Raw genomic sequence first — 26,125 nt, forward strand, 5'->3', positions numbered from 1 at the left:
GCTGAACTTGCACAAACTGCCCAGCCCGTATCATTCCGCACCTTCTTTCCCAAAACAAAACCTTCCGTAAACGCCACTGCGAAATTACAATCTTCCGGAGCATTCCCTGCGGCATTTTGGCAAATGGTCTTTGAATACTGCAATAGAAACACAACGTGTGGAGTCTTTGTTTCCTTATATTGTTCCCTGCCAGAAACCAAACCAATGCTCATCATCATGTCTATAGCTATTTAATTCAGTCATGCAATGCATACAAACTCCACCAGGCAAACGCTTCAACATGCACCTCGACAAAACCACAGCCATATATCTCACGCTCCATGATTATCTACTGGAACCAAAAACTCACATGCAAGAATATGTTCCCCACAACCACTAGCCCCAAAACCCTTCAAGAAAACCCATTCAAAACCGTCGTATGAATAATAGCCTCCACATACATCCTGTTCCTCACCGTACACCCCGCCCCAGCCTTGACCTTGAACATCCCATGCGGCCCCATCACAAACTCAGGCTCCTCCCCAATCTTGACCCTCAACTTTCCCGAAGCAAGCGACACCAGCCTGATCTGGTTCTCCTCCCCCTCGATCTTGAACGTCTGACCGCTCCTGATAACATCCACCCGGAAAGCCACATCCTCGCACACCTCCACAGCATGCGTGCTCGAAAGAAAAGACTTGGAAAAGGCAATGCTCTCGGATTTGGGGTCCATCTCCCTGATCCGCCCCGGCGCAACCTCCCAGTCTTCCATTTCCAAAACTTGCTCCGCGATGACGAAGCCCGTGGTTTGGACACCGTTGGATGATGGTATACCTTCCAAAATGCGGCTTTTGGGTTGCCGCCGCTGGTGTTTTACGATGGGTGGTGGTGGGGCTGGTTCTTCTGCGATAGACTCGTCAGGTTCTGCTGGAGCTGGAGGCGGCGCCTGTGGGTAGAAATGTCCCGACTCAGAAGTCCGCGTCCTCAGCTTGTACCGAGTGGAAACACCCTCATGTTCTTCCTCAACCCCCTCCACGGCAGCGTTGCGTGCAATATCCGCTGGCTGTTCAGCTTGCGAGACTTGAGGGGCCTGTGGAACAACCTGCTGAGCCTGGGCTGTAGCCTGCGCAGCTTGTGGAGACTTTGGACGCGGTGGCACGGGCCTTTGATGCACATCTGGCCATCTCAGTGTGTGCATACGATATTGTTGTTGTTGTCGTTCCTTCCTCATAACCCCGGGCGTCTTAACCCTCGGGAGCCAAACATTCATATGAACCCGGTTGGTTCCCGGTATTCTTCTAAGTGACCTTCCTGCCATCACATTGGCCATTGGTTCCGCCGGGCTCTGCTGTTCCGCTGCCCTCTGCTGCTCCGCCGCCATCCGACTGGCGTTCTCTTCTGTCACCGCCCCCTGACTAGTTTTCTCTTCCGCCTCCATATGATCCCAGATGCTTTTTGGCGGCCAACTCCGATTAGCCAGTGCTTCATCGCCCACGGGCACATCGGCAGCAGCAGTAGCAGGCAACATATGATGCCGCAAGACCCACCAGTTCGCCGCCCACTCAACCGACCCATCGGGTCGCGTTTTGGCGACAACAATCGAGGGGCGCGGGTGAAGGATCTTGCCGCTTGGGCCAATGTTGCCTCGCTTGGGGGCATATACACCAACGAGATCAAAGCTCCCATCTCCGTTGTCTTTAAGATAACTTGCATAATGGGAGCGCTAGGAAAGACATCAGAAAGGTTCGCAGACAAGGACTTCTCCAGCCAGGAGACGTACCGAGAAATGAAAACCCAGATCCTTCACCTTTATACACTTTGTCTCGCAGCTTCTGATTGGACACGGGAACGGTCTCGGTCCCGAACGCTCAGTATATCCAGCAGGAATCATGACTCCGCATAGCGATCTAGGGTCTCCGTTGTCATCTGCGACTCGTGAGTTTGTTTTGTCTCCAACACATTCATCAAATGCACACGTACCATCCCATTCCGTGTACCTTCTTCCCGGTGAAGCAAACTCGAAGCCGTCAGAAGATGAAACGGTCGGGGAAGTCTGGGTGGTGTTTGCAGTTAGCGAACCGATAGCTTGCTCAGACACATTCGACGTGCTGATGTCTGCATCGTCCCATCCTGGATCCTGGTAGTCCTGTTGGGCCCCTTGCCCGCTGCGAAGTATCCTGCCTGCCCTCTCCCTTCCCCGGTCCTTCAGAGTGCAATACGTCTGGTTAGGATGGTAAAAGCAGTTCGCACAGCCTGATCACCTTGCTAACAATATCATCAGGAGCTCGAGGTGAAATCATGACGCATGACTGAAATAGGCCGTTGCCACTTGCGCCTCGGCCACACGACTTGGGGGCAGGCTCTTCTGTCACTTGCAGGATTAAGGCAGTGATGTCTCGCGGGTTGGTATCAGAGAAGGGGTTGGTCCTGATCCGCATGTGGTTCCAGTCGAAATCTGGTAGTTGAGGAAGAGAAAGCAAGGTCCTGACATGCCCCTTGCTAGGAGGCTCCCGGCCTTTGAAGTGCCTAAGGTAAAGGCTGGAGGGCTTTCCAGAGGGCTTTGGGGTCGCCGGGGGGTAGGAGAATTAAAATGAGCTGCTGAGCTTACTTTGGCAAGACTGGTCATAGGACTCTGGGCACCACTATATTCGCTTCCAGCTCCCGATGGGGGCTGGCTGTTGTCGACATCGTATCGTCCATGTCCTTGTTCCGGTAGCGAGGGAGCGACCATGAGAGGTTCAGACGGGTCCAGAGGTCCTACCGAGACCACAATGCCCGGTTTCGGTTTGGCACCCGAAGCTTGACCCTTACCATCCCGGAGTTTGGCATAATGTCCTCGTACCGAGAGAGTTCCGTCCATATTGTCGTGCAACAGGGAACCTCGATGTTGACGCTGTGGCAGAGTGTGAGCAATCATGGGTGAAAAAAATACAATTGAAGGCAAGGCATACGACGAAATGTGCACCTAGCTGCTTTATGGCAGGAAAAAGCTTCCGACACGATCGAACAGGGCAGATCCTAAAACATTAGTACATACGACTTCAGAAGTAGAAATTCCGAAACCTACCAGGGAAAGCCAGGACGAGCCGAGGACCACTCATATCCATCTGGTATAGTGGTACCGTACATAGACTCATTATTCCAACGCAAATAGGGTCGTCCGGATGGAGTGAGGTTTAGGGCGTGCGGTTCGACCTTTGCTACTTCGGCGGCTTCGGCCTGAACCTGGCTGTTTACGGGGTTTGTGACGACAGAGACCTCACCTACTTGCGACCCCTCTTCCCAGTCACCATCGTTACTGTCGTCCGGGATGTTTTCTGGTGGGAAAACAGGGTCCAACTGGTCCATCATCTCGACATCAGAAGTCTCCGAAGTAGACGACGATGATGCTGGTGTTGGTACAGCGACAGTGGGACGGGACAGATCTTGAGCAGAGACATAGGTCTGCAGAGGGACGGGTGATATAACTGTGGGTTGAAAGTTGCCCGTTTGCAACTTATTGTGCTGGCCATGGCTTTGGTCATTGGCTCCCAAAGTGCGTCGTCGTTTCAAAGCTTCAGAAATGGCTTTTTTCCTTTCAGCATCGGTAGTATACTTTGTACCTTTGAGGCCGGCATCTCGCTGTGCAGTTGGGGCAAATTGGACTGCCGGGCTATGGGTTGCGGTTCGGGGGGGCAAAATGTCACTGATGATTGGGGGAGGCTCCGAGCCCAAGTCGGCGGGCGGCGGCAGGGTGGGGTTTTCCTTGGCGGGGGTGGTCATACCCGTGGACGCACTCTTGTCGCGACCTCCGAAGATCCAGCTTTCTATTGAGCCATTCGCAGCAAGGTCCTGAAATTTCCGCGGCATTTGAGCCGTCATAATATTCGAGGGCTCTTTTCCAGGCCGCCTTGCTGCTGGCTACGTCGACGGAGATTCGAGAGCTGATAAAGCTGCGGTAAGCCACCACGCAGATCCTGAATGAGCGTTTGCGTCGCAACTGTAGCAATTAAAGCCTGAAACAAGCATCAGGCTGGAAAGCGTAAGTAGGTACTAGGTAGGTAAGAACTGGGTCAGCTGAGGTTTGAGGGCTTGTTAGTCGCCTGAAATGAGGTTTGAAGGATGTAGGAGTCGTCTTCTGTCCGGGATAGTGGCTTCAAACGGAAAAAAGAAGTTCTGGCTAGGCTTTAGGCACTGTTTTGTGCCTGGGCGTAAGTGGCCTGTGCGTGCTTAGCGCCTTAGTCTAAAGTAGCTTAAAAGAGAAATATCTCTTTCCTTTACTAAGCTAAATCCTTCAACCAACCTTTCCCTGAAAAATATTTTTCTAGGAAGAATCGACCAATCAGGAGCTGGTTACTCCTTCTAGGGCCTTGGAAGCCCTCCTTTCTGAATACCCTCATCACTCCCCCCCCCTACACAAGCCGCATCCCCACCTACCACGACGACGATGGCCTCGACGGCCCCAGGAGGCTACCGCCTCTCGAACAACTCGAAGCACGAGATCTACTTAGGCTTCTCCGAGGCCTGGAAAGCAGTGCTTTTCGACAACAACGTCCCGGCTGAACAAGCCACGCTCGAGCAGCGGCGACTCGCAGAAGAACTAGTCGCCAAAACCCACGCGAAAATGACGGCACCAGGCGCCCGGACCCCCAACTGCCTGTGGAACTGCGAGGGCTGCCTGGCCTGCGCAGGTTCCTGCTACGACGATCCGTGTCGAAACGAGCAATGCCCCTCACACGCGGACCGCAGGGAAGACCGCCTTCTCGCCGACGAAGCCGCCCTCAGAAGGGACGAGGAGATGGGAGACTCCCTCCCAACGACCAGACCGGCCACTCCCACCCGACCGGGAGGACCGCAGGGACACTACCCCCTCACCCACTGCCGTCGCGCCCACGCAAGGCAACGGCCCCCCCCCGACAACCCAGACAGAGGCTGTCCCCCTCGGACTGGATAGGCCCAACGCGCGGGGCCTCGAGGACAGCAGACACGCCGGAAAAGTCTCCCTTAGTCCAGAGATACAGTCCCTATTCGAGGACATGGAACACGACAGGACACAAGCGCTCCAAAGACAGGAGGTCCTCAGGGATATGGCGCAGAGCCTAAATGACGCCCTGACAAGACAGCTGAACGGACCCCAAACGGGTGGGCTTCTTTCTGCCAAGAAAAGGTCCTCTGGCTCTTCAGGATCCTCAAGGACATCGACGGAACCACCGGTGCGCCCGGCTCGGCCCGCAGCGCCTGGTCGACCAGCTTCGATTCCAAGAACTCCTCGACAAGTACAACCAGGAGCACCAGCCCAGCGACAGAGGCCCGGGGCCCCTCAAAGACCCCCAAACTTACCAAGACCCCGACGGGCAGCAACGCAACCAGCGTCACGTGGGCCCAGGTGGCGACGAGCGGGGCCAGCGGCAGCAAGCCGCCAGCAGCGCGCGGACAAGTGCCACCAGCCTGACTGCCCACGCCCCCGATCCAACAGCGGGCTGGAAAACAGTGGGCCGCAACAACAAGGCCAACCGAGAGGACGACCGCCTTTTCGTAAGGCTCCCCGACGGCCACCCGTGGAGACAGGCATCAGCGGAGGGCTTCAGAGTCGCACTCTGCCGACAGCTCGGGGCCCCACTCAGCCTCATCCGCTCGGCCAAACAAGTCGACACTGGCTTCGCGATCGTCCCAGCCGACAAGAAGGCGCGGACGCAACTACTCGCCCTAGCGCCAGCCCTGACCACACACGGCGCAAAGCTTGATGAATCGGCCACCTGGCACACCTACGTAGTTCCCAGGGGTACCGAAGACGGTCAACGGCCTTGACGGCAGCATCGACACCAACGACCTCATGGAAGACGAGATCCTCCGGGCCACCAAGGCCAAACCGGTCTCGGCGAAGAAGTCGAAACACGCCCTACCCGACGACACTCACGCCGACTGGGTCGTATCCTTCATCAAACCCGTCCCTGACCACTTCAGACTCTTTGGCAGCCCGCCGGCCAGAAAGATCACCAGAAGCGCAAAAGCCAACCAGTGCTACAGATGCCAAGGTTACCACGACCCACGCATCTGCGATAGACAAGCCAGATGCAATAATTGCGGAACTGACCACCCACCAGGGCCCTGCGCCAGGCCACCGAGATGCGCCAACTGCCACGGACCACACAAGGCAGAGTTTGGAGCGTGCCCGGCCAGACCAAGGACAGAGGGGGGCGTCCTCAAGAAACCAACCAACAGGCAGCTCAAGGCCATACGCAAGGTAGGCGAGGCCCTGTACGCGGCGGCACACCCAGCGGAAGGAAGGAACACCGACTCCCAACCCGCAACGACCAACCCCCCGGCCACAGAACCATGCCTGTGAGACCCAACGAGCCCAGGAGAGCGGCCAAAACGGACGAAAGTCCGGGCTCTCCTTCCTACAGGCCAACGTAGCTAGAAGACCAGGGGCACACGACGCCCTCCTCAATATGGCGTGGGAAAGGACTGCCGACGTCATTTTGGTACAGGAACCATGGGCACGAACCCAGGACGGCAGAAGAATGACCAAAACCCACAGAGGATACCAGCACTACACGCCAACAGAAGACTGGAACGCGGGACCCCCCAGGGCGATGGTATACATCAAAAAGACACACAAGGGGACCCAACAGAGCCTGGGACACGCGGGACACCGCGACGCCTGCGCGGTAGAAGCCCAAGGGATAGTCTGGGTCAGCCTATACAGGGACAGACTTGGCGACGACGAGGTGCTCGACCTGGTCGAAAGCTGGCACCCCGGCAGACCAGCGATCATCGGAGGCGACTTCAATGCCTACCACCCTACCTGGCAACCGGGAAAGGAGTGCCCGGCGGGGAGACGAATAGCTGGATGGCTGGAAAACCGCCTCACCCTGGCATCGCTGCAGGGACCCACCAATATACACGGAAACACCATTGATCTGGTCCTCTCAACAAGCACAGGGGTAGAAGCCTGGGTGGACGAGGACACCTACACCGGATCGGACCACTACACCTTGGCGGGGACGGTACCACCAGCAAGCCCACAGGCAACCAAGAAAGGTAGACCCTACGTCCCGGCCCAAGAGGAGGATAGGGCGCTCTTCCGCTCCCTGACTAGATGGGGCATGACACAAGTACCGACGGTAGCACACACAACCAAGGACCTCGACCACTGGGCCCGCTCCCTACAGAACGCCCTCGTAGGCGCGATCAAGGGAGCGGGACGCCTGAGAAGACAAGCAGGAGGCACCACACAATGGTGGAACGAGGAGTGCAAGGAAGCACGCGTGGCGCTGCAGCAGAGCCGCAACGACCCCACACAAGGGGAAGTAGATCGGAAGCAAATGCGCAAGACGTTCGAGACAACGGTCAAAAGGCAAAAAGAGAGTACTGGCAACAGAAGCTCGAGCAAGCGTCCTCGAACAAGGACATCTACGCAGTGGCGGCATGGCACAAGGCAACCGACACCTTCGCCCCCCCCTCCGCTGGTCCACGGGAATAGGACCTATACGGAACCGGGGGAAAAGTTAGAGCTACTTAGGAGAGAGGTGGTTGAAAGATTCGGAGAAGACGGGGACACCACAGAGCCTTGGGCTCTCGCCCAACCCACCGACACCATACAATGGGACAACACGATCTCCCGGAGGAGGCAAGGAGATGCACAATCGGGACCACAAGCACAGCCCCCGGCACAGACGACGTCACGGTGGACCTACTACGCGAGGTGTGGCGGGAGGTAGGCGACAACATCACGGCCCTCTTCAGACAGTGCCTCCTCTTAGGACACCACCCGCTCCCGTTTAAAGAAGCGGAAACGGTAATGCTTAGGAAACCGGGCAAAGACAACTATACCACGGTCAGAGCGTGGCGCCCGATCGCCCTCCTGTCGTGTATAGGGAAGGGTCTTGAGAGACTGATAGCCAGAAGGATAGGCTTCACCGCACTCAACCAAGAAGTGCTTGGCCCCACCCACATAGGGTCCCTCCCGAGGAGGTCCGCCGAGGACCTCGTTCTGTGCCTTGTACACGACGTCGAGAGAGCCTGGGGAAGGGGTAAGGCGGCGGCGCTCCTGACAATGGACGTGCAGGGCGCCTTCGACGCGGTCAGAAAGAATAGGCTAGCAGGGAGACTAAGGCAACAGGGCTGGCCACTGAATGTCTGCGAATGGGTACACTCCTTCATGTCACACCGGAGCTCGGCCATGAGACTAGGAGACTGCACCCTCCCCCCCAGGAGAGTGGCGTGCGGACTCCCACAAGGGTCCCCTGCCAGCCCGGTCCTCTTCGCACTCTTCCTACAGCCACTGGTCAAGGAGCTGGCCGGGGCGTCGGCGTACGCAGACGACCTCGGACTGCTGGCCGTAAGGCAAGAACGCACAGGAGTGTGCGGCAATACTGGAAGCTACGGCCGAAAAGGCGGAGGCCTGGGGCTCCAGGAATGGCGTCGAGTTCGACCCAGCCAAGTGTGAGCTGCTACACCTTACGAAGAGCCGCGCAACTCCCCTGCAGTAAGGATAGGCAATACGGAGGTGACGCCGAAACAGGAGGTCCGATGGCTAGGTTTCTTCCTGGACCCCAAACTCAATCTTCAAAGCCCACGCTAATCGGTGGGCGACGAAGGCACTGAAAATAGCGAACCACCTGCGAGGGCTTAACAAGGTGGTCCGGGGCACCCCACCAAGAGCCACGGCGGAGGCGGTCCGGGCAGTGGTCGTACCTACGGCGACGTATGGGGCGGCGACGTGGTACACCGGGGTAAGGCAGGGAGGACAAACGAATGCGGTCAACAGGGCACTTAAATGTGCGGCCAGGGCGGTTGTCCCGGTCTGGAGAACGACCCCCCTGGGGGCGATCTTCCGCGAGAGCGGGACCCCCCCCGCCGAAGTGGCGCTCGCCCACGCCAGAATCTCGATGGCGGCACGGTTCAAGAGCCTCGACCCCCGCCACCCACTGGTCCTCCGGACCCGGCCGATGCCGGAGCCACCCAGGAGGGGCCCCGGAGGCGTCTCTCGGAGAAGCAAACTAGACTGGAAGCACTTGCGACCCTACTCCCCGACTGCCCCAGGCCGCACCTAGTGCAGTGGACCCTACGGCACCCGGTGCCTCTGCCAAGACCAGAAAAACAAGGAACTGGGCAAGAGACTCCACGAACAACTGACACTCCTCGCCCCTAGGGACGAGATCCACCTGTTCAGTGACGGATCGAAGGCAGCCCCGCACGAGGACTACCGAAGAGGACGGGCTGGGGCTACGTGGCGTACCAGGATGGGCAGAAGCTACACGAGAACCACGGAAGGCTCGGGGAATCCGAGGCCTTTGACGGCGAAGCGGTTGGGGCGGCACACGCGGTGGTGTGGGCGCGCGAATACATCAGGGCGGGGGCAAGACCCTCGGCGGTACGGCTCTTCATCGACAACTCGGCGGTACTATACGGCATCACAGGGCGCCCCTCGGACAACTCCCAGGAGGCGTTCAGGGTTATAGGATACGCGTGGAAGGACCACCACCTGCCCCCCTCACGGTACACTGGGCCCCAGGACATATGGGGATCCAGGGAACGAGGAGGCCGACGTTCAGGCCGGCCTCGGGGGGGCGCTCCCAGACCCAACATCCCCCCCCGCCCTGACCGCAGTCAAGGCAAAGGCCAGGGCACTGAAGAGGGAGGCGTGGAACTCGTGGTGGCTGGCGAACAGGCCGACGCGATACGCCCAGCTAATGATCCAGGACCAGGGAAACGACCCCCCGGAGCTCACGCTCGCAAGAAAGACCCTACACCACCTCCTGGCGGAAAGGACGGGACACGGAGACTACGAGGAGTGCCACCTACGCTTCGGACACGACTCGTATAGGACCTGCCGCTGCGGCCGACCCACGGAAATCGGGCACTTCGCAGAGTGCCCGGCGGCGCGGGCCAGGGGCACTCTGAACAGCGAAATGCGAAAAGCGCTCAGGAGGCCGGATAAGCTCCTGGGCAAGGACTGGAAGAAATACGCCGAGTGGGTGGAAGGCTCGGGAGTGTACGACCCAGCGGAGGAAGAAGAATAGGACACGTGACCAGGCCCAGATTGTAATGGCCTGAGGAAACAGCGGAACCACAGAGGAGCCGTAAGCCCTCGGGGACCAGAGCCCTGAGGCAGGCAGGCCTCTCTCTCCTTTGTAAATAACTCTCTTTTGTGACGCGAAACGCCCTGTCAGCTAGTATTAGCAGTAGTATTAGAAGCTTGGGCCGTCCACATCCCCAAACGGGGGCCAGGCGAGGTAGGCTCGGGCACGTGACCCCTCGGGGCCACGCGCCACAGTTCGACCCGATTGGACGCTAATAGATCTCTCTCTCTCTCTCTCTCTCTAAATCCTTCAACTCAGTACAGGTTTTACTTACGTTTACGCTCATGTAACGAACTCTGATCCGGAATCTCTGAAAGGGATACATGGACCCGTGGATCACCTGGATCACCTTTCCTTCCTGTAGCTCACTATGCTCATCGTGATCCTGTCGCTCGCTCACCGGGATCACCGTGAGCTCGTCGCTTCACTTCCAATTGGTCAGTAATGATTGGCCAAGGGCATCCCGCGCCCCGTGCGTTAGCTCTTCATCCACAATTGTACAGCTCATAAATCTTTTCAAGTACTACCTTACTTACAGCAGGCCAAACAGGCAGAGCCCAGGAGCCTTTACGTAGGTAGTAGGCCGGACTACTCCTGTCGCTTATCGGCTCCAAGCACCTGCAGGGGCAAGTGCCCCAAACCCGCACCAATTGCCGGGCCGTTCCATTCTGTGTCTTTTTAACTTCTCCAACCCGAGACAAATCACCTGACTACATGGCAAAGAATTCTCAAGACTACTATCAGTTGTTTGTCTCTACTCCCTTTCGTCTGACGAGAGCACTGCAGCTACCATGGAGTTCGCACAGAGCGCCACGCAGCAAACGGAGTCCTTGGCCATCCATCATGAGCATAGCTTCCAACTACCTACCCAGCATTCCCGCTCACCGACGCCGAGAACACGGAGCGCTGATCGAAACCGGTACGGCCATCTCTCACCGAGGCCAAGGCGGCTCCAATGGGCTTTTCCGAGAATTGGGTTGTCCCGGGTTCTTGGGTTGCATGCGGGGACGTGAAACACTTATTTACAGGCCGTTATTGTTAATAAACCCGTGCTGGGATCTTTGATTTCCGCCAACGATGTCGCCGCGGAATAATTGCCTCCGCTTTGGCGAACATATTAGTGACACCTTTCGCTCGAGGTAGCGGAGGCGCCTTGGGTGGCTGAGGTAGGGAAATATATGAAGTCAGCTACTTACCACATCTCTAGTCGGTAGTACTCCCCCAGGATTCCCTTCCCGGCAAGCAGTCTCATATCAACCATGACGCAACTCAGCAGCCTCTTCCTGACCGCCGTGCTCGCCCTTGCCTCGGGTGTCCGGGCCCAGTGTGGTGCAGGCAGCCCCCATGCCACCGTGTCCGGCTCAGGCAATTCTTTCAGGACAACCAGAGGCTCCACTCAACTCTACTCTGGTTCCGACTACAGAGCTGCCATCCAGGCCGGTCTCGATGGAATCTCCAGCGGGCAGCGTGTTGCCGTTCTCGCCTCAGGATCCATCGGCGCCGGCACCATCACCCTCGCCTCGGGCAAGATCTTTGAGGGTTGCGGTACCATCAACGTGGGCAACCGCGCCGGCCGAGGCGCCATTGAGATCCAAAACGTAAACGATGTCCAGATTCCTTTCCTCACCATGACGGGCAACCCTTACTTTGGCCTCCGTGTCTCCGGCACCCGCAACCTCAAGCTCGGCAAGCTCAACTTCAACCTCAGCGGTGGTCTCGCCATCCGTTTCGACCGCGACGCCGCCATGAACTACAACGTCGAGATGGACACCATCACCGTCACCGGAGCTGGAAGCCATGCTGTCGAGACCTGGAACATTGACGGCCTGAAGATCAACTCTGTCATTGCGCGCGACGTGGGCGAGTCCGGTCTGCTGCTGCAAAACACTAGAAACGCTTGGGTCGGTCTCGTCGATGGCAACAACGTCGCCACCGGCACTGGGTATGCCACCTTCCGTATGGCCAACGAGAACGGCAAGAACGCCAATGGGAACTACAACACCAACGTGTACATCGACAAGGTCATCTCCCGCGGTGGTGGTCGCGGTATCTTCTGCGTCTCTCGCTCTGGTGGTGTGGTTATCCAGAACGTCGACTTGTCCAACAACGGGAACAACGCCATTCTCATCGAGAACTGCTACAACGTCTCGATCCGCAGCGGCACCGTCAACGGCGGTGGAGAGGTCCGCCTGTCTGCCCGCTCAGAGTTCCCCAACAACAAGGACATCTGGATCACCCTGCAGGTGAACAACAACTCTGTTCGTGAGTCGCCATGTGGCGAGAACACAAACTTCTCCATCAGTGGCAACGCCCGACAGCAGATCTGCTAAAAAGGGGCTGGTGGAGCCAGTACTTTTGGGTTAGAAGTCAAAAGGGGTGGAGTAAAAGTTGCCATGTATATACACGGTTAAGCACATAGGAATGCACTTTACATAAATCTTGATATTCAAGCTCGAGGCATTTGCTCGTCTCCGGGGAATTGACTGAGGGAGTTGACTTGAGCAGACCTTGTTGGAGGTGCACTCAATCGATCTCGGGACCCACGGGGAGTTGAGCTAATCACGCCAGATCACACGTCAGCAGCAGCAGCCACAGGAGGATAAGCAACACGCGAAGCACAGGTGTACGGGAAGCACTAGTGGCAAGCAAGAGAAACACGGGCAGGAGAAACACACGCAAGAGATATCACGAGTGTGATATCAAAGCATATCGAACGCAAGACATCACAGCAAAGTAAACACCAAGGTTCAACCAGAAAAGCATGCTTTGAATTTGTGCAGCTGTTCCAAAATTGAACAACAACAACAACAACAACAACAAAAACTAAAAAAAATAAAAAAATAAAAATAAAAAAAAGACCCTCATTAAAATCCTTTCCTTGGTCCCTTCATGCGAACCACACGAGGAGTAGGAAAAGAGTGGCCCCCTTTCTAAACCTGTCATCACACTCATACATACATCCAATCATGATCATGATCATCATCCATTCATTCCATCATCCATCATCCATCCATCCATCTATCCCATCATAATCATCATCCAAACCGTTCAAATATACTCCTCCAAGACAGCACAGGTGTGAAAACATAACCCTTGTCACGGGTCAATGGGGTACGACCACAGGGCCTTTTACCATGACCGAGTTGCCGACGTTGTTGTTGATATCCCTCTTGATCATGTCGAGGGGCGTGGCGCGGCGAGAAGAAGTTGGCGAAAAGGTGCAAAGGGGGTGTGACTGTCTCCTCTGCAAAATCTGATCACGGCTTCTTAAGTTGCCGTCCTTGATCATATTCTCCCAAATCCTCGTTTCTGTTCCTGTTCGGACCCTCTCCTCACATGTATGTGGCAGAGCGGAGCGGAAGGGGAAAGGGGAAGAAGAAGTGGAAGGGGAAGGGGAAGGGGAAGGGGAAGGGGAAGTGGAAAAAGAGGGTAGTCAGTGCAGAGTGTGAAGGGAGGAGAGGGTCAGTAGATATGTCGCTGCAGCCATCCCATCCCATCCGTCAATTTCCACGCAGCCAGCCATCCGTGATTGTAACCGCCGCCTGGGCGGACGTCGTCATCGTCATTTTACTTCTTCCCCCTCTTCCTCTTCTGCACAACCGTGCACCACTGCCCACCATCTCCCTCCTCTTTCACCACACCACCACAACACTGACCGACAGGCCCGGCCGATAGCCTCCACTCTTCAACCTTCTGGACCTTGCAGTCCTTTTCCCCATTTGGTGACGACGTCCGCCTCTTCCTCTTATCGGTGTTGCCCGCAAACGACGCTGGCGTCTGGGAGCGCCGCCAGGATTGGTCAATCTAGCGCGGTGGTGGTGGTGGTGGTGGTGAGGGACTGGCCGCCAAACGCGCCAGTGGAGTCGACGGCGGCGTTTGCAAACCGGCGAGAGAGGGCCCAGAGGCGGTGGTGGTGGCGGTGGTCACCATGGCGTTGTTGACGTCGCGCCAGCGCTGCGGAGCCGCCTGGCGCATGTGAGCGAGGAGGTCAGAGAGGGACTCCCTCGTCAGTTGCTTGTTCTCCTGCCCACGCCAGGCGCTCAGGCAGGCCGCCGGCACGGCCTAGACTCTGGTCACGTCGATCCACGTCGGGAAGTTGAAGTGGATGCCGTGCTGGAGCTGGATGAAAGGCCGACTGGGATCGGGCCTTTCCGAGTTGCAGTTGGCGGCTGCGCGGAAAACCGTCTTGTCGGCTGTGAGGTAGATGGTTAGCAAGGTTGGACATGAAGATGGATATGAGGGGGATACGATGGTAGCGGGAAGGTGACAGCAAGGTGACAGGAAGCTGACAGGAAGCTGACAGGAAGCTGACATGATAATGGATTGGCGATGTACTTACGATGTATCTTCCTGAGGTCTGGCCTCCCCCATGGAGCTTGCGCGGTCCCACGTGAAGAGCACCCGAACGACGAGATCAACGCAATCAGGGCCATGGACCCATCATGCGACCGCTTCAGGAGAATGCAAGGGTGGCCAAAGCCTCCCTGGTCCATCCGCGGTGTGATCTGGTTGATGTCGCTCTTGTGGATGAACTTCTCGCTCATCAACCTAACACATTGCCCCGAGGGCATGGAGTCGATGGCGTGTGGTGCCATATCGTTTGCAAGCGCTGGAATGACTGCGGTGGCATGAAAGAGAGAAATGGAAAAAAGCGAAACACCGGGGCAGAAGAATAGTATATGTAACTGAATTAAGCTTAAACTTTTTCGAAACCAATGTGGATCAGGGAATCTCTTCAAAGTTACTGCAGTGACGCGTCGTGGCCGGGACTCAACCATCGTGAGTCTGATTATGGTCGATGTGGAGAAATGGGCTGGACGCCCTGTTTCTCAACTTGTCTTTCGATGCTTTCAATGCTTGTTGGGCACGACTGTGGACTTTGTGGCAGGACTGTCCGGTGAAGTGAGATGGAGACGGTCCAGCTGACAACTTGCAAAATCATTGACTGATTTCTGGAAAAGAAGTGAAAACAACTTGTTGGGGAAGTGAAATTGGTATACCAACCGGGATAATTTGAATATTCCGTGTGGCGGGATCCCATAAGTTTCAATCTACTGCCACGTATTGAATATTCAGCGACTTCTGGTAATAGCGTAGGCTTCCGGTTTTTCATTTTGGGTTCTGAGGTGGCCCTGAATTGGAGGCCCGCCGCCCCCGACTTGATCCACACATTGTTCCAACAACCCACCTTGAGAAGATTCTGCCTCGGTCCTGAAAGCTGATTAAGACTGAGGAAATGAACACTGATATAATGGTGATGGGAATTTTGGTTGTATCCTGCACTTCACAAAACATACTACGGAATAATAAATTTCCCAGGGCGCTTTGTCTTGTAATCAGAGCTACCCAGCTCCAGATTAGCAACTGTTCTATGAGACCGGCTTCCCAATACACAAACCATTGTGTCTGCAACATAAGAATTCCAGTAACAAGTCATTATATGACAAGCACGAAGGAAACAGCAGATCAGGATTTAATCCCAACATCAAGGCTCATGATAACAAACTCGTCTCTCTCACAACTTCCCCACAGCCTTCAACCCCCTCTCCCCATCAACAAGCACACACCACCCCTCCCCTCCCCAACCCCCATCCCCCGCAACCACGGCCCTAAAGTTGTTCTTCGCAAAAGCCAACACCTCATTGTTAAAAGTGCCTGGCTGCAAAAACACACTCGGGAAGCCGAGCTCCTTTGCCTCTTTCAAACTGGCAAGGGTAACAGCAGGGGGGGTGATGAACGAAACCGAGGTCTCCTCTGGCTTCTCGATCTCTTTGAGCGAGGTGACAACGGGGTGGTCCTCACCGTCGACGGGAATGGGCTTGCCGGAGGGGTTGATGGGGGTGACGGGAAGGTTGTGGTTGAGGTACCATTTGAAGACTTGAACCGGTGTTAGTATGTGTTGTTTGATTACCTAGGGATGAGGTTGGTGATAGGTACCTTTGTACCCGTACTTCTCCTGGTTGGCACTAGCTCCCACGACGGCATACTTGGGAGACTGGAAAAACGTCCTGAGTGTCGCATCGGTGGCAGCCATGGTTGCGAATTGAGCTGTCTTGAGACGGGGTTTGAAGAAAGTGCGGCTGTGAGAGTGTGATGTCGTTGTGAGTGGAGCAGAGTTATGGCAGTTTATAGTTGTGGGAGTGTGGAGAGGAAACCAGGTGTAAGCTGGAGAATGCACTCGAACGGATCGTGAAACTGGACGGCGAGCGAGGTTCAATCGAGAGGACAAAGAGGGAAGAAGCTGACGATGCATCTAAATATATTTAATGCGCTTAGGTGAGAGGAAAATGACAAATCTTTGCGGCACACGCTGCAAGCCGAATCACACAATGTCAAGCAAAGAGCCGCCAAGGACCCCAAGAGATGCGGGCGACGCCGATGTTATAGCGGTTGACGCCCCCGCAAACGGGAGGTGCTAATGCCGCTGGAGGCTGGAGCAATGACGTGCCTCGGTCTGGGAGACGAGAGGTGCCCCGCTGGCTGGTAAGGTATCAGGCAGGGACAAAGGGGTCGGACTGCTGTGCAACAGACAGCTGATGGATTGCGACCTGGGCTAGTCGGATAAGAGATAATCCAACCCGTGAAACTCAAAGAGACATAACCGTGCCGATGTGTGTGCTGTCACGTGCCTGGAATGAATGGCATCACGTGCTGTGGCTTCCCCGGTCCTCTCGTTCTGGCACTCCTGCCAAAGATTGGTTGACCTTGCCTTGAAGGCCATCTTCGACTTCAACTTCATGGAAACTGAGTGCCCCGTATCGATAAGAAAAGGAGGGGCAGTGCCAAGGCGTGTGGTGGGTTGTTGCTGGAGCCGTTGCCCCGTGAAACAATCAACAAGCACCGGCAGGGAGGCACAGACCAAGACAGCGCAGCCTGACCATTTCAGCTGGCGGTCAAACCAAGGCCATAGAAATTGGCAACCCCCCCGTCTCTGAATCCACTCTCTAGACCGCACATCAACTTCCGAATAGCTTCGTCTTGTTCTGCCCTCAGCATTCCAGCAAAGTTTCCTGCCCAGCCTTTTCCGCGCGTTCATTTAGTTTTGCATCACACACGCAATCAAAATGGTGAGTACATTTGCCACGCACAGTTCGAAGATCAGGAGAGCGCCATCAAAGCAGCAGCATAGCCAATCAGCCACCACAGTCCCCCCCAAATTGTTAGCGCACCGATGCGGTACGGCGGTACGGCGGTTACCTGTACCTGGCGGGCAGTGGTGCCAACTTTAAAAGTTGGATGGTCGTCTTGTCTTTGACGGCGACGATAACGACTGACTGCTTTCTATTTTTTTGCGCCCAATTGCTTCTCTCTCCTGACCTCGAATCATCGCATCGCATCCTAAAAAGATGGCCACTGATCAGTTTGACTCCCCGCAGGCTTCCACCAACTACAAGGAGGCTTTCTCTCTGTTCGACAAGCGCGGCAACGGCCGTGTCACCCTCGATAGCTTGGGTGATCTCCTGCGCGCCTGCGGCCAGAACCCAACCCTTGCCGAGATCCAGGAGCTCGAGAAGAACGTTGGCGGTGATTGTGAGCAGAAGAACATGGAAGTGCACAAGGCACAGTGACTGACAGACGACTCCAATATAGTCGACTTTGAGACCTTCCAGCGCATTCTGAACCGACCGGGCGGCTTCCGTGACCCTGGTGAGCCCGACGAGTACTGCCGCGGCTTCCAAGTATTCGACAAAGACATGACGGGCTTTATCGGCGTGGGCCAGCTCAAGTACATCCTGACGAACCTGGGCGAGAAGATGACCGAGGAGGAGGTGGACGAGCTGCTCAAGGCGGTGGACACCAGCAACGGGCAGGTCAACTACACGGAGCTCGTCCGCACCATTCTCGCCAACTAGAGGGAGGTGAAGCTACCGGACGTATGGGGGTCTGCAGGATGACCGACATGTTTTCATTTTGGGGGCACTTGCATCGATTAAGAGGCGGGCCAGGCGTTGGAGTACTTTTGTGGCGATCTATCATGTATCGATTCTGGGCAGCTGGATGAGGCTCTGTTGTGCCCTTTTGGTTTGGGATAGTAATAGAGACTTGTTGGCAACATTTGATGAGACTGCGCTGGTGGCTGTGACTTGATGGATGGATGTGGATTCGAGCAGGTTCCAGCAGGGATATGGCTTTTCAGTCCCGGACACGGATACATGCAGTCTTCACTTCCCAACTCTGTTTCCAAATGTCTTCGCGAATACTGGGCTCTCAATGCCCTCAAAACTCCAAGTCCCGTGTCGACGACCCTTTATATGTCCCTTACGCCGACATCGACAGCAGAGGTGGATCGCCAGATGCACGGACCCCTGTCGGGCCTGGTCCTAGCTCAAACATAGCATGCCGGACCTCGATTACCGAACATCATCGTTCGAGCTGCAGCAAGTGAAGACAACACTTGACGACGAATGCCAGTGCCGCTCGGCCTCCTCCCTCGGACCACGTAGCTCACGGTTGAACTGCTGTTAAGCACACCGCTCCCCCGCCTCTCGTCACCCGTCACCCCGTAGCACCTTGTTCTCTATCCCTCTCACGAACCCCGCAGTTGGGTTCTCTTATTGACATCTGTCTCCGTGCGTACAGTGCAGTTGTCAACCTGGCGCCCAACATTCCCTCCGCACGGCAGGCCGTCTTCCTGCTTCTCTTTTCCCTTCTCCTCTTCTCCACCGTCACCGTCATCCTGGCCGCGCCACAGTACGCCCCCCGCATTTCTGCGCTGTTCACTCAGTTACGGTACAGTCGGCCCCACCATTTCAAAGGTCAAGCTCCTCTCGGTCACGTCTTCAATGTGGTTACTGCTGCCACCACTACCTCCGCACGTCTAGCTACACTGTCGTACTCAACCCTAGGCTCCTTCTACACACACGCACCCGACGTCAACATGGCCAAATACGCCAACCCTCCCCAGGACCCCCCCCTGTTCACCGGCACCAAGGACTCCATCGTCGCCGACTCCAAGGCTCTCTGCGACAACACACGCTCCCTGCTCGACAAGCTCGTTGCTGAGATCAAGCCGAACGACGCTGCCACCTTCGAGTCCGTCCTCCGCCCCCAGATCGAAGACGAGAATCAGAGCTCGCTATCGGCCCGCATCCTTGGCTTCTACCAGTATGTCAGCGCCGATGCCGCCCTGCGCGATGCCAGCACCGAGGCCGAGAAGATTATGGACGAGTTCGGCATCGAGGTCAGCATGCGCGAGGACGTCTTCAAGCTTGTCGATGCCGTCTACAAGAACAGCGGGCTTGCTGAGAGCAAGGAACAGCACAAGGACCGTCTGATCACCGAAGAGCTGGCCAAGAGCACCGGTCTGGAGAGCGTTGAGAGCGCCAGACTGTTGGAGAAGGAACACAAGAGCTACATCAAGAATGGCCTCGGTCTTCCCGAGGGTGAGAAGAGGGACCGCTTCAAGGAGATCAAGAAGAAGCTTAGCCAAATCAGCATTGCCTTCCAGAAGAACCTCAACGAGGAGAATGGCGGCCTCTGGTTCACCCTAGAGGAGCTCGATGGCGTTCCGCAGGATGTCTTGGACGGCCTGGAGAAGGGCACCGGCGAGAACGAGGGCAAGCTACGTCTCTCCTTCAAGTACCCCGACCTCTTCCCCACCCTCAAATTTGCCAAGAACCCCGAAACTCGCCGCAAGGTGTTCATCGCGAACGAAAACAAGTGCAACGACAATGTTGAGCTGTTCCGTGAGGCTATCGAGCTTCGTGACGAGGCCGCTCGTCTGCTCGGTTACCCTGACCACGCCACCTTCCGCATTGAGGACAAGATGGCCAAGACGACCAAGACTGTTCTTGACTTCTTGAACGATCTCAAGGAGCGTCTCGGCCCCGGTGGTCTCAAGGAAATCGAACACCTCAAGGAGCTGAAGAAGAAGGACCACGAGGAGCGCGGTCTCCCGTACGATGGCAACTACTATCTCTGGGATCACCGTTACTACGACCGCCTGATGATTGAGAAGGAGTACAGCATTGATGAGAATGCGATTGCTGAGTACTTCCCAATCACCTCCACCATCGAGGGCATGCTCAAGATCTTTGAGACGCTCTTTGGCCTCGTTTTCAACCAGTTGACTCCCGAGGACCGCGCGCGTATCTCGCCTACCGGGAAGGCTGAGGATATCGCGTGGCATGAGGATGTTATCATCTTTAGCGTGTGGGACGACAAGTCGGAGGGTGAAGGGTTCGTCGGGTACCTGTACCTGGATCTCCATCCCCGTCAAGGCAAGTATGGCCACGCCGCCAACTTCAACCTGCAGCCTGGCTTCATCCAGGCCAACGGTTCAAGACGCTACCCCGCCACTGCCTTGGTATGCAACTTCTCCAAGCCCACCAAGGAGAAGCCTTCTCTCCTCAAGCACGACGAGGTTGTCACCCTCTTCCACGAGCTGGGTCACGGTATCCATGACCTTGTCGGCCGCACTCAGTATGCTCGCTACCATGGCACTTCCACGGTTCGAGACTTTGTGGAAGCCCCCAGTCAGATGCTGGAGAACTGGTGCTGGACCCCCAGTCAGCTCAAGAGCCTGAGCAAACACTACAAGACGGGCGAGTCGATTCCCGACGATCTTATCGAGAAGCTCATCTCGACCAAGCACGTCAACGATGCTCTCTTCAACCTGAGACAGCTGCACTTTGGCCTGTTCGACATGACGGTTCACACACCCAAGTCGCACGAGGAGCTCAAGAAGCTGGACATCAGCAAACTGTACAATGACCTCCGGGCGGACATTTCCAAGATCAAGGGGCCCGAGGAGCAGGGTGAGGCCAGGTAAGTTTTTTTTTATTGTCAAGGGCTCGAGTCAGTTTTCAATGCTAACTGTTGTTTGTAGCAACTGGGGTAATGGTCAGGCGACGTTTGGGCACTTGATTGGGGGTTATGATGCGGGCTATTATGGTTATCTGAGCTCGCAGGTGTATTCGACTGACATGTTTTATACCAAGTTCAAGAAGGACCCGATGAACGGGGTGGAGGGGAGGAGGTACAGGCATACGGTGCTGGCGAAGGGGGGATCCAGGGATGAGATGGTTTCGTTGGAGGAGTTTCTTGGGCGGAAGCCGAGTTCGGAGGCTTTTTACAAGGAGTTGGGGTTGGAGGGTTGAGAGGTGGCCGCTTTTCTTTTGTGGTTTGGGCTGGAGTACTTTGCTAGCTATCGTTATCAGGAACAATGTTGCCAGTGTATATCGTTCTCGATTGAAAAGAATTTTGGACTGGTAGATGAGGTGGCAGTTTTGCTGGGGTGAGGCTGAAAAAAAAGCTTGTTTCGAGTTTGCCACTTCCGTTTGGGTCATCTGATCTTTGTACATTACGCCTCGGCCCGCTTTCTAGTGTCTCCGAAGGGAAGTCCCGTCCCTCCATGTTGGACTACAAACGACTGCCGAGATCTTCTAGATGTTTGTAACTACCGCGAGTCATCACGTAGCAGTATTGGAGATACTTGCGCTTCCTCATTTCCGAAGTCCGGTTCTGGTTCTGGAAGCTGCAGGTGAAGGGTGAAAGGGGGAGAGACTGGCTCACCGACAACGGCGGTGGGGGGAGCTGGGTTTGGGCTGGGGATCCTGACTTGGACGGATTAGGAAGGTGAGGTATAGGATCAGCTCTTGAAGGGGCGGGTTGCCGGTGGAGGTGAGTCGTCGGTGACGGATTTGGCTGCCGGTTGAGTAATGGGGAGAGCTTCCCTTTGGCCGTCGGCAGTTGGGAGGGGGTTGTTGTGCTGTGTGCTTTCCTGAGGTATCTGCTAGGTGGTGAGGCTGTTGGTCAGGTTGTTTGTGGGGGGGGATGGATGTGAGAGATGAGGCTGGTTGTGTACGGAGTACAATTCAACAGGAAAGGACTCAACTGACCCGTTAGGAGGAGGAGACGAAAAGGGGGTGACCAGAAGGTTTTGCAATAATGAGACAGAAACCAATGTAGGGTGAGGGTGGGAAGTGAAAAAGTACTAAACCACGAAGCCCGATTAGCTCAGCTGGTTAGAGCGTCGTACTAATACTGGAGACAGTATGTAGTCAATGCGAAGGTCAACAGTTCAATCCTGTTATTGGGCATCTTTCTTTTCCTTTTTCCTATCTTCTTTTTCTTCTTTTTCTTGTCTATTTCTTTGCTCTCGTGGGTGTGACCTCCTGATGATTTATGTATGGCTTGGTGGTTGTGATGAATGGCTATGTGACTATTGAAATTTTGGTGTGTAGATTTAATCAAAATGAATGCTAAAAAAGCAAAGAAAAAACCATACGCATCAACACAGTGTGAGTCAAGATGTAGATTCCAAAGGTCCTGGTGGAGCATGAAGGGTGTAAGTAAGACTTGAGCTTTTTTTAACCCAAAACGAAGTTGGGCTTGGATAAGCTTGGGTGAATAGTTCCCCTTATTTTCCAATGTGGGGAGTGGGCTGCTTTGTCAGAGGGAAGCTGGCATTTTTGGTCAGGCAAATTCTATTAAATAGCGGAATGTGATATTTTGGGATATCGATTTCTTGGGGTAGATTTAATAGTGTGGTGGTTGTGCGAGGCGCTGAAAGAACAATCAGAAATGGCTACAAAACAATCACAACCAAAGACATCAAGATTGACACATATCAGGTATCATTACTCCCCTACATCTACTTTAAAAACTCGTTGGTATCCAGTCGCGCGCAACAAAAGCAACGCTTGATAACACAAAAGAAATACCCCTTCCCACAAGAGAAGAAAAAGAAAAAGAAAAACGCCGCTTCCGACCCAAAGCCCAACACTAAGAAAAATGCGCACCATAAACCCCTCCAATGACCATGCCCATGCCCGATCCTTTTTGGCGATGAAACCCTCATGAATACTCCAAAGAAGACATTACCAGTTATGAGTTATGAAGGAAATGTTTGATGTCGTAAAAGGAAAATGCCAAAAACTCCAAATCGTTTTCCCCCCCAAACACCGTTGAAATGCTCAGCTCAGGAGAGTGGAGCGCAGCCGAAAGAAGTACCAACGGCACCTGTCTCGTAGCGGATTGTGATGTCCTTGACAGCCGAGTAGGTGCCGAGCCCGAGAATGACCATGCCCACAATGAAAGCCACCACGTTGAGCGCACCCAGCATGATGTTCCATGGCGTCCACTTGCCCTCCTTGATGAACATGAACCACATGATGGCCGGGAAGTAGAATGTGAAGCCAGACAGGAAGATGGCAGCGCAGATGGCCAACAGGGGCGAGAAGAAGGGAATGGCCTCGGCAACGACAAAGGCGACGATTGTGATGGCGGCATCGACACCAATCCAGGTGATCCAGCCCATGGGGGTGTTGACGTAGCGAATAACCGAGTCCTTGAACCACTTGCCATGGATGTAACGGGCGCAGACAACGGTGTTGATGCTGCCAGAGATGTAGATGACGGGGAGGGCGACACCAAAGGCAACCTTGGACATGGTGGGGCCAGCCGAGAGGAGAGCAGGGGCCTGGACATCGTGACCAACAAAGGCGAACACGAGGGCGCCGGTGATGGTGTAGAGGAAGATCTCGAAGATGCCGAGAGAGAAGATGGCGCGGGGATAGTCGGCTGGAGTGTGCATCTCGTCCATGAAGCTGAACTGGCAAAGCGAGTAGCTGTATGCGAACACAATGTTGGTGACCGCAATGAAGCCCTCGTGCAGCGTCAAGCCCTCCTTGGGGTAGGCAGACCAGCTGACAGCAGCCAGACCGCCGTCAGCGTTGGCCGACTGGATGCCGGTCGCGATGATAGTGACACCGATGGCACCAATGATGGAGACGAAATCGACGTATCCGAGAATGGCCATTTCGGAGAAGGTGGGCGGGATGGCCAGGAGGAACAGGAGAATGCCCGAGACGACGGCAAAGACGACAGTGCAGGCGCCATTGTTGGTCAGGTTGCCAAACATGATAGCTCCCGTCAAAACGTGGGAGGCGGTGGTGAAGGTGAGCTGCAGGACGAACATGAACGTCATGATAATGTACCCCCACTTGCCAAACATCATTCTGCCGGCGTCGGTGTAGTGGGCGATGTGGGGGTACTTGACCTTGACCTGACCGACGACATAACTGCAGTACATGGCCAAAAGACCCATGCTGACAGAAATGATGACGCCGAGAATCATGCCCAGTGATGCAAAGGCGGCCGGAAGACTGAGACTGCCCAGCGCGACGGCAGTCACGATGAGCACAACCGTCAGGCGTTTCCATCCAAGCTGGTGGAAAGCGGCCTCACCCTCTGCCAGCTTCTGTCTCTCAAAGTCGTAGTCGGCGGCGCCCCTGTTGGCGCGGACGTCACCCTCCATGGAAGAGGCATGGCCGGAGCCGGTTCTCTCGATACCGGCCTTCTCCTTCTCGGTAAGGCTCACGCCCGCGCTTGGAGTGATTTCCGCCATGTTGAAAAAGCCTGTCGTCCCAACACTAGGTAAACGACCCGCCTGCTGAAGCTATTGAAACTCGACAGGAGCGTGGCGTGATGGGTCGGGGTAGTGCCAGGTAGGGCGATGTGGGGATGGCGAAGTGGCGGACGGATGGGTGAAGAGTGAAGAGAGAAGAACCGAAGTCCGTGGGGAGATGGACTTTATGAACGAGTGTTGCAGGTCAAAAATTGTTGAACAGAAAAATGACCAGGACAAGCACCATTGACACAAAGCCAGTTCCCAAAATGTGTTCCGGATTGGATGGAGAGCCGAACTGCTGGGGAAGCAGGGAAAAGAGAGAAACTTTAAAAGAAAGCGTCAAACCTCAGTTCCAAGCTCGAGTCAGGCAACGGCAAGCACATCCCTACCATGCCGTTCATGCTCCGGCCGATCTCGGTGAACGAATTGAGGCGCGGGAACACCGGCAGGGACGTCCCATCGCCACCGAGGAGGATACCCCGATGGTTATCCCGATGGCTGTTGCTGGCTGGCCAGTATCATCAGATGAGCAGCTGTTCACCCAACGGCCCCGGAAAGAGCCGTCCCCAGAGTTCGTGAGTAACCAGCACCGGTCCAAAACACTAGCTTCCATTACCCAATGCCGCAGGGTCTCAAGGGCTTCGGGCTATCCTCACACGGTGTGCTGTCAAGGCCAGGACCCCTCTGCAAGCCCTAGGCTGTCCTTGCTCCTGCATGTCGCAGACGGAGTTCATGGCCGGCCGGTCCACCCTCCCCGCATGAAGCATCTCTCCCACAGGTTCTAGAAGATGAGAAGCGGCAAACGGCGTATCTGCGAAGCCCTGTGTTCATGTGGCGGCTGGAGAATGTGTTGATTGTGGGGGCGCGGTAGCGGACATTCCAATGTGTGTACCGGTAGACGAATTGCCGTATCACTGGGAAAACACCATAGGGCAAAAACGGTTCATCTCGACAGGCCAGGAACCAGCAATGAGCCAACTGCCAGTAGCGCCGGTACTTTGGTAGCTGGTGTGGTGACGACACTGTGGGACCCCTCAAACGCAGAAAAGGCGCCGTCTCGCCAGCCTCACGCTGATGTCCGCGGCAAAGCTTATATTCCCCCTGATGCCCAATGCCAATGGCTGCGCTTGCACCGAGGAGGCACGGAGGTAGCACCCTGAAAAAGCTTGGTTCAACTGCGCTGTTCCGGACTGTCTGCGCCGTCTCCAGAGATCGTTGGAAGAGCTCGAGGTGTTAAATGGACCGGGATTCACATTCTCGGGATCCTCGATGATTCCATCTCCAGCTCAGGCGGTGAAAATTGAGATGGTCGGCAACGTGCGAGATCGGTGTTGTCTCTCCGGGATCCCATCTCTCGTTCGCTGGGGGAGGCGGTGCAAACCCCAGAATGCAACTGCCAGTCTCCACCAGCCGCTGATGGGCGAGGCTTTTGTTGATGACCAATGCCAAACTTGTGAAGAAAACACTTAGTCACGGTTTGCTTGGACCTGTCGTATATGTTTAATGTGGCCGCCTTGGTCTCTTGGAGTCTCTTGGGCACAGCAAGCCCAGATCTTTCGGGTGATCGTCTCGGGAGTCCACATTTTGTTTTGCCTTCTCAACATGTCTCTGAGTCATCAAGTAGACCGGCACTTGAGAGGTCTGTTGTGAAGCTGAGAAAGAACGGGAGAGCGGACCATTGTTGAAGGTGGAAGAAGCCAAGAAGTTGGTTTTGGCTTCAGAAGCC

General features: G+C 55.4%; 7 protein-coding genes and 1 non-coding gene across 8 annotated transcripts; 4 read left to right on the top strand and 4 right to left on the bottom strand.

The window, feature by feature from the left end:
* Positions 1-144: 144 nt before the first annotated feature.
* On the bottom strand, positions 145-3,873 carry QC762_600340 (uncharacterized protein). Its single transcript, XM_062891730.1, has 7 exons — positions 3,047-3,873; positions 2,931-2,997; positions 2,588-2,872; positions 2,250-2,537; positions 1,960-2,200; positions 1,760-1,905; positions 145-1,702 (listed from the first exon to the last, which is right to left on the bottom strand). Exons 1-7 carry the CDS (start codon positions 3,838-3,840, stop codon positions 392-394), a joined length of 3,132 nt encoding a protein of 1,043 aa, XP_062740791.1. The 5' UTR covers positions 3,841-3,873; the 3' UTR covers positions 145-391.
* A 7,432-nt stretch (positions 3,874-11,305) lies between these two features.
* On the top strand, positions 11,306-12,376 carry QC762_600330 (uncharacterized protein; the record flags this gene model as incomplete). The annotated part of the gene is made up of 1 exon (XM_062891729.1): positions 11,306-12,376. The coding sequence occupies one exon, from the start codon at positions 11,306-11,308 to the stop codon at positions 12,374-12,376; it is 1,071 nt and encodes a 356-aa protein (XP_062740792.1).
* A 1,237-nt stretch (positions 12,377-13,613) lies between these two features.
* QC762_600325 (uncharacterized protein) lies at positions 13,614-14,824 on the bottom strand (the record flags this gene model as incomplete). Its single annotated transcript, XM_062891728.1, has 4 exons — positions 13,614-13,816; positions 13,898-14,069; positions 14,124-14,239; positions 14,386-14,824. The coding sequence occupies 4 exons, from the start codon at positions 14,822-14,824 to the stop codon at positions 13,614-13,616; spliced, it is 930 nt and encodes a 309-aa protein (XP_062740793.1).
* A 416-nt stretch (positions 14,825-15,240) lies between these two features.
* Positions 15,241-16,671, bottom strand: QC762_600320 (uncharacterized protein). Its single transcript, XM_062891727.1, has 2 exons — positions 15,984-16,671; positions 15,241-15,923 (listed from the first exon to the last, which is right to left on the bottom strand). The coding sequence occupies exons 1-2, from the start codon at positions 16,297-16,299 to the stop codon at positions 15,562-15,564; spliced, it is 678 nt and encodes a 225-aa protein (XP_062740794.1). The 5' UTR covers positions 16,300-16,671; the 3' UTR covers positions 15,241-15,561.
* Positions 16,649-17,899, top strand: cdc4 (myosin II light chain; the record flags this gene model as incomplete). Its single annotated transcript, XM_062891726.1, has 3 exons — positions 16,649-17,113; positions 17,423-17,576; positions 17,637-17,899. Exons 1-3 carry the CDS (start codon positions 17,111-17,113, stop codon positions 17,897-17,899), a joined length of 420 nt encoding a protein of 139 aa, XP_062740795.1. The 5' UTR covers positions 16,649-17,110.
* A 1,025-nt stretch (positions 17,900-18,924) lies between these two features.
* Positions 18,925-21,297, top strand: PRD1 (metalloendopeptidase; the record flags this gene model as incomplete). The annotated part of the gene is made up of 2 exons (XM_062891725.1): positions 18,925-20,813; positions 20,875-21,297. 2 exons carry the CDS (start codon positions 18,925-18,927, stop codon positions 21,143-21,145), a joined length of 2,160 nt encoding a protein of 719 aa, XP_062740796.1. The 3' UTR covers positions 21,146-21,297.
* A 696-nt stretch (positions 21,298-21,993) lies between these two features.
* On the top strand, positions 21,994-22,087 carry QC762_0096650. Its single transcript has one exon. It is a non-coding gene; the product is annotated as a tRNA-Ile (tRNA).
* Positions 22,088-22,607: 520 nt separating this feature from the next.
* QC762_600290 (uncharacterized protein) lies at positions 22,608-25,724 on the bottom strand. The gene is made up of 2 exons (XM_062891724.1): positions 23,758-25,724; positions 22,608-23,695 (listed from the first exon to the last, which is right to left on the bottom strand). Exons 1-2 carry the CDS (start codon positions 24,394-24,396, stop codon positions 22,964-22,966), a joined length of 1,371 nt encoding a protein of 456 aa, XP_062740797.1. The 5' UTR covers positions 24,397-25,724; the 3' UTR covers positions 22,608-22,963.
* Positions 25,725-26,125: the final 401 nt, after the last annotated feature.

Source organism: Podospora pseudocomata, chromosome 6 (assembly GCF_035222375.1).
Source record: "Podospora pseudocomata strain CBS 415.72m chromosome 6, whole genome shotgun sequence".
NCBI classification, from domain to species: domain Eukaryota; kingdom Fungi; phylum Ascomycota; class Sordariomycetes; order Sordariales; family Podosporaceae; genus Podospora; species Podospora pseudocomata.

Excerpts from the sequence above, each read along its gene's own strand:
- QC762_600340 (XM_062891730.1), bottom strand. The coding sequence starts at position 3,840 with ATGACGGCTCAAATGCCGCGGAAATTTCAGGACCTTGCTGCGAATGGC. Across the intron at positions 2,873-2,930 it reads AGCTAGGTGCACATTTCGTC|CGTCAACATCGAGGTTCCCT; the intron begins GTATGCCTTGCC and ends ACTCTGCCACAG. Across the intron at positions 2,538-2,587 it reads CTATGACCAGTCTTGCCAAA|CCCTCTGGAAAGCCCTCCAG; the intron begins GTAAGCTCAGCA and ends GCGACCCCAAAG.
- QC762_600290 (XM_062891724.1), bottom strand. The coding sequence starts at position 24,396 with ATGGCGGAAATCACTCCAAGCGCGGGCGTGAGCCTTACCGAGAAGGAG. Across the intron at positions 23,696-23,757 it reads CCATCATTGGTGCCATCGGT|CTGGTCTGCCTACCCCAAGG; the intron begins GTCACTATCATC and ends GGCTGCTGTCAG.
- QC762_600320 (XM_062891727.1), bottom strand. The coding sequence starts at position 16,299 with ATGCATCGTCAGCTTCTTCCCTCTTTGTCCTCTCGATTGAACCTCGCT. Across the intron at positions 15,924-15,983 it reads GGAGAAGTACGGGTACAAAG|TCTTCAAATGGTACCTCAAC; the intron begins GTACCTATCACC and ends CACCGGTTCAAG.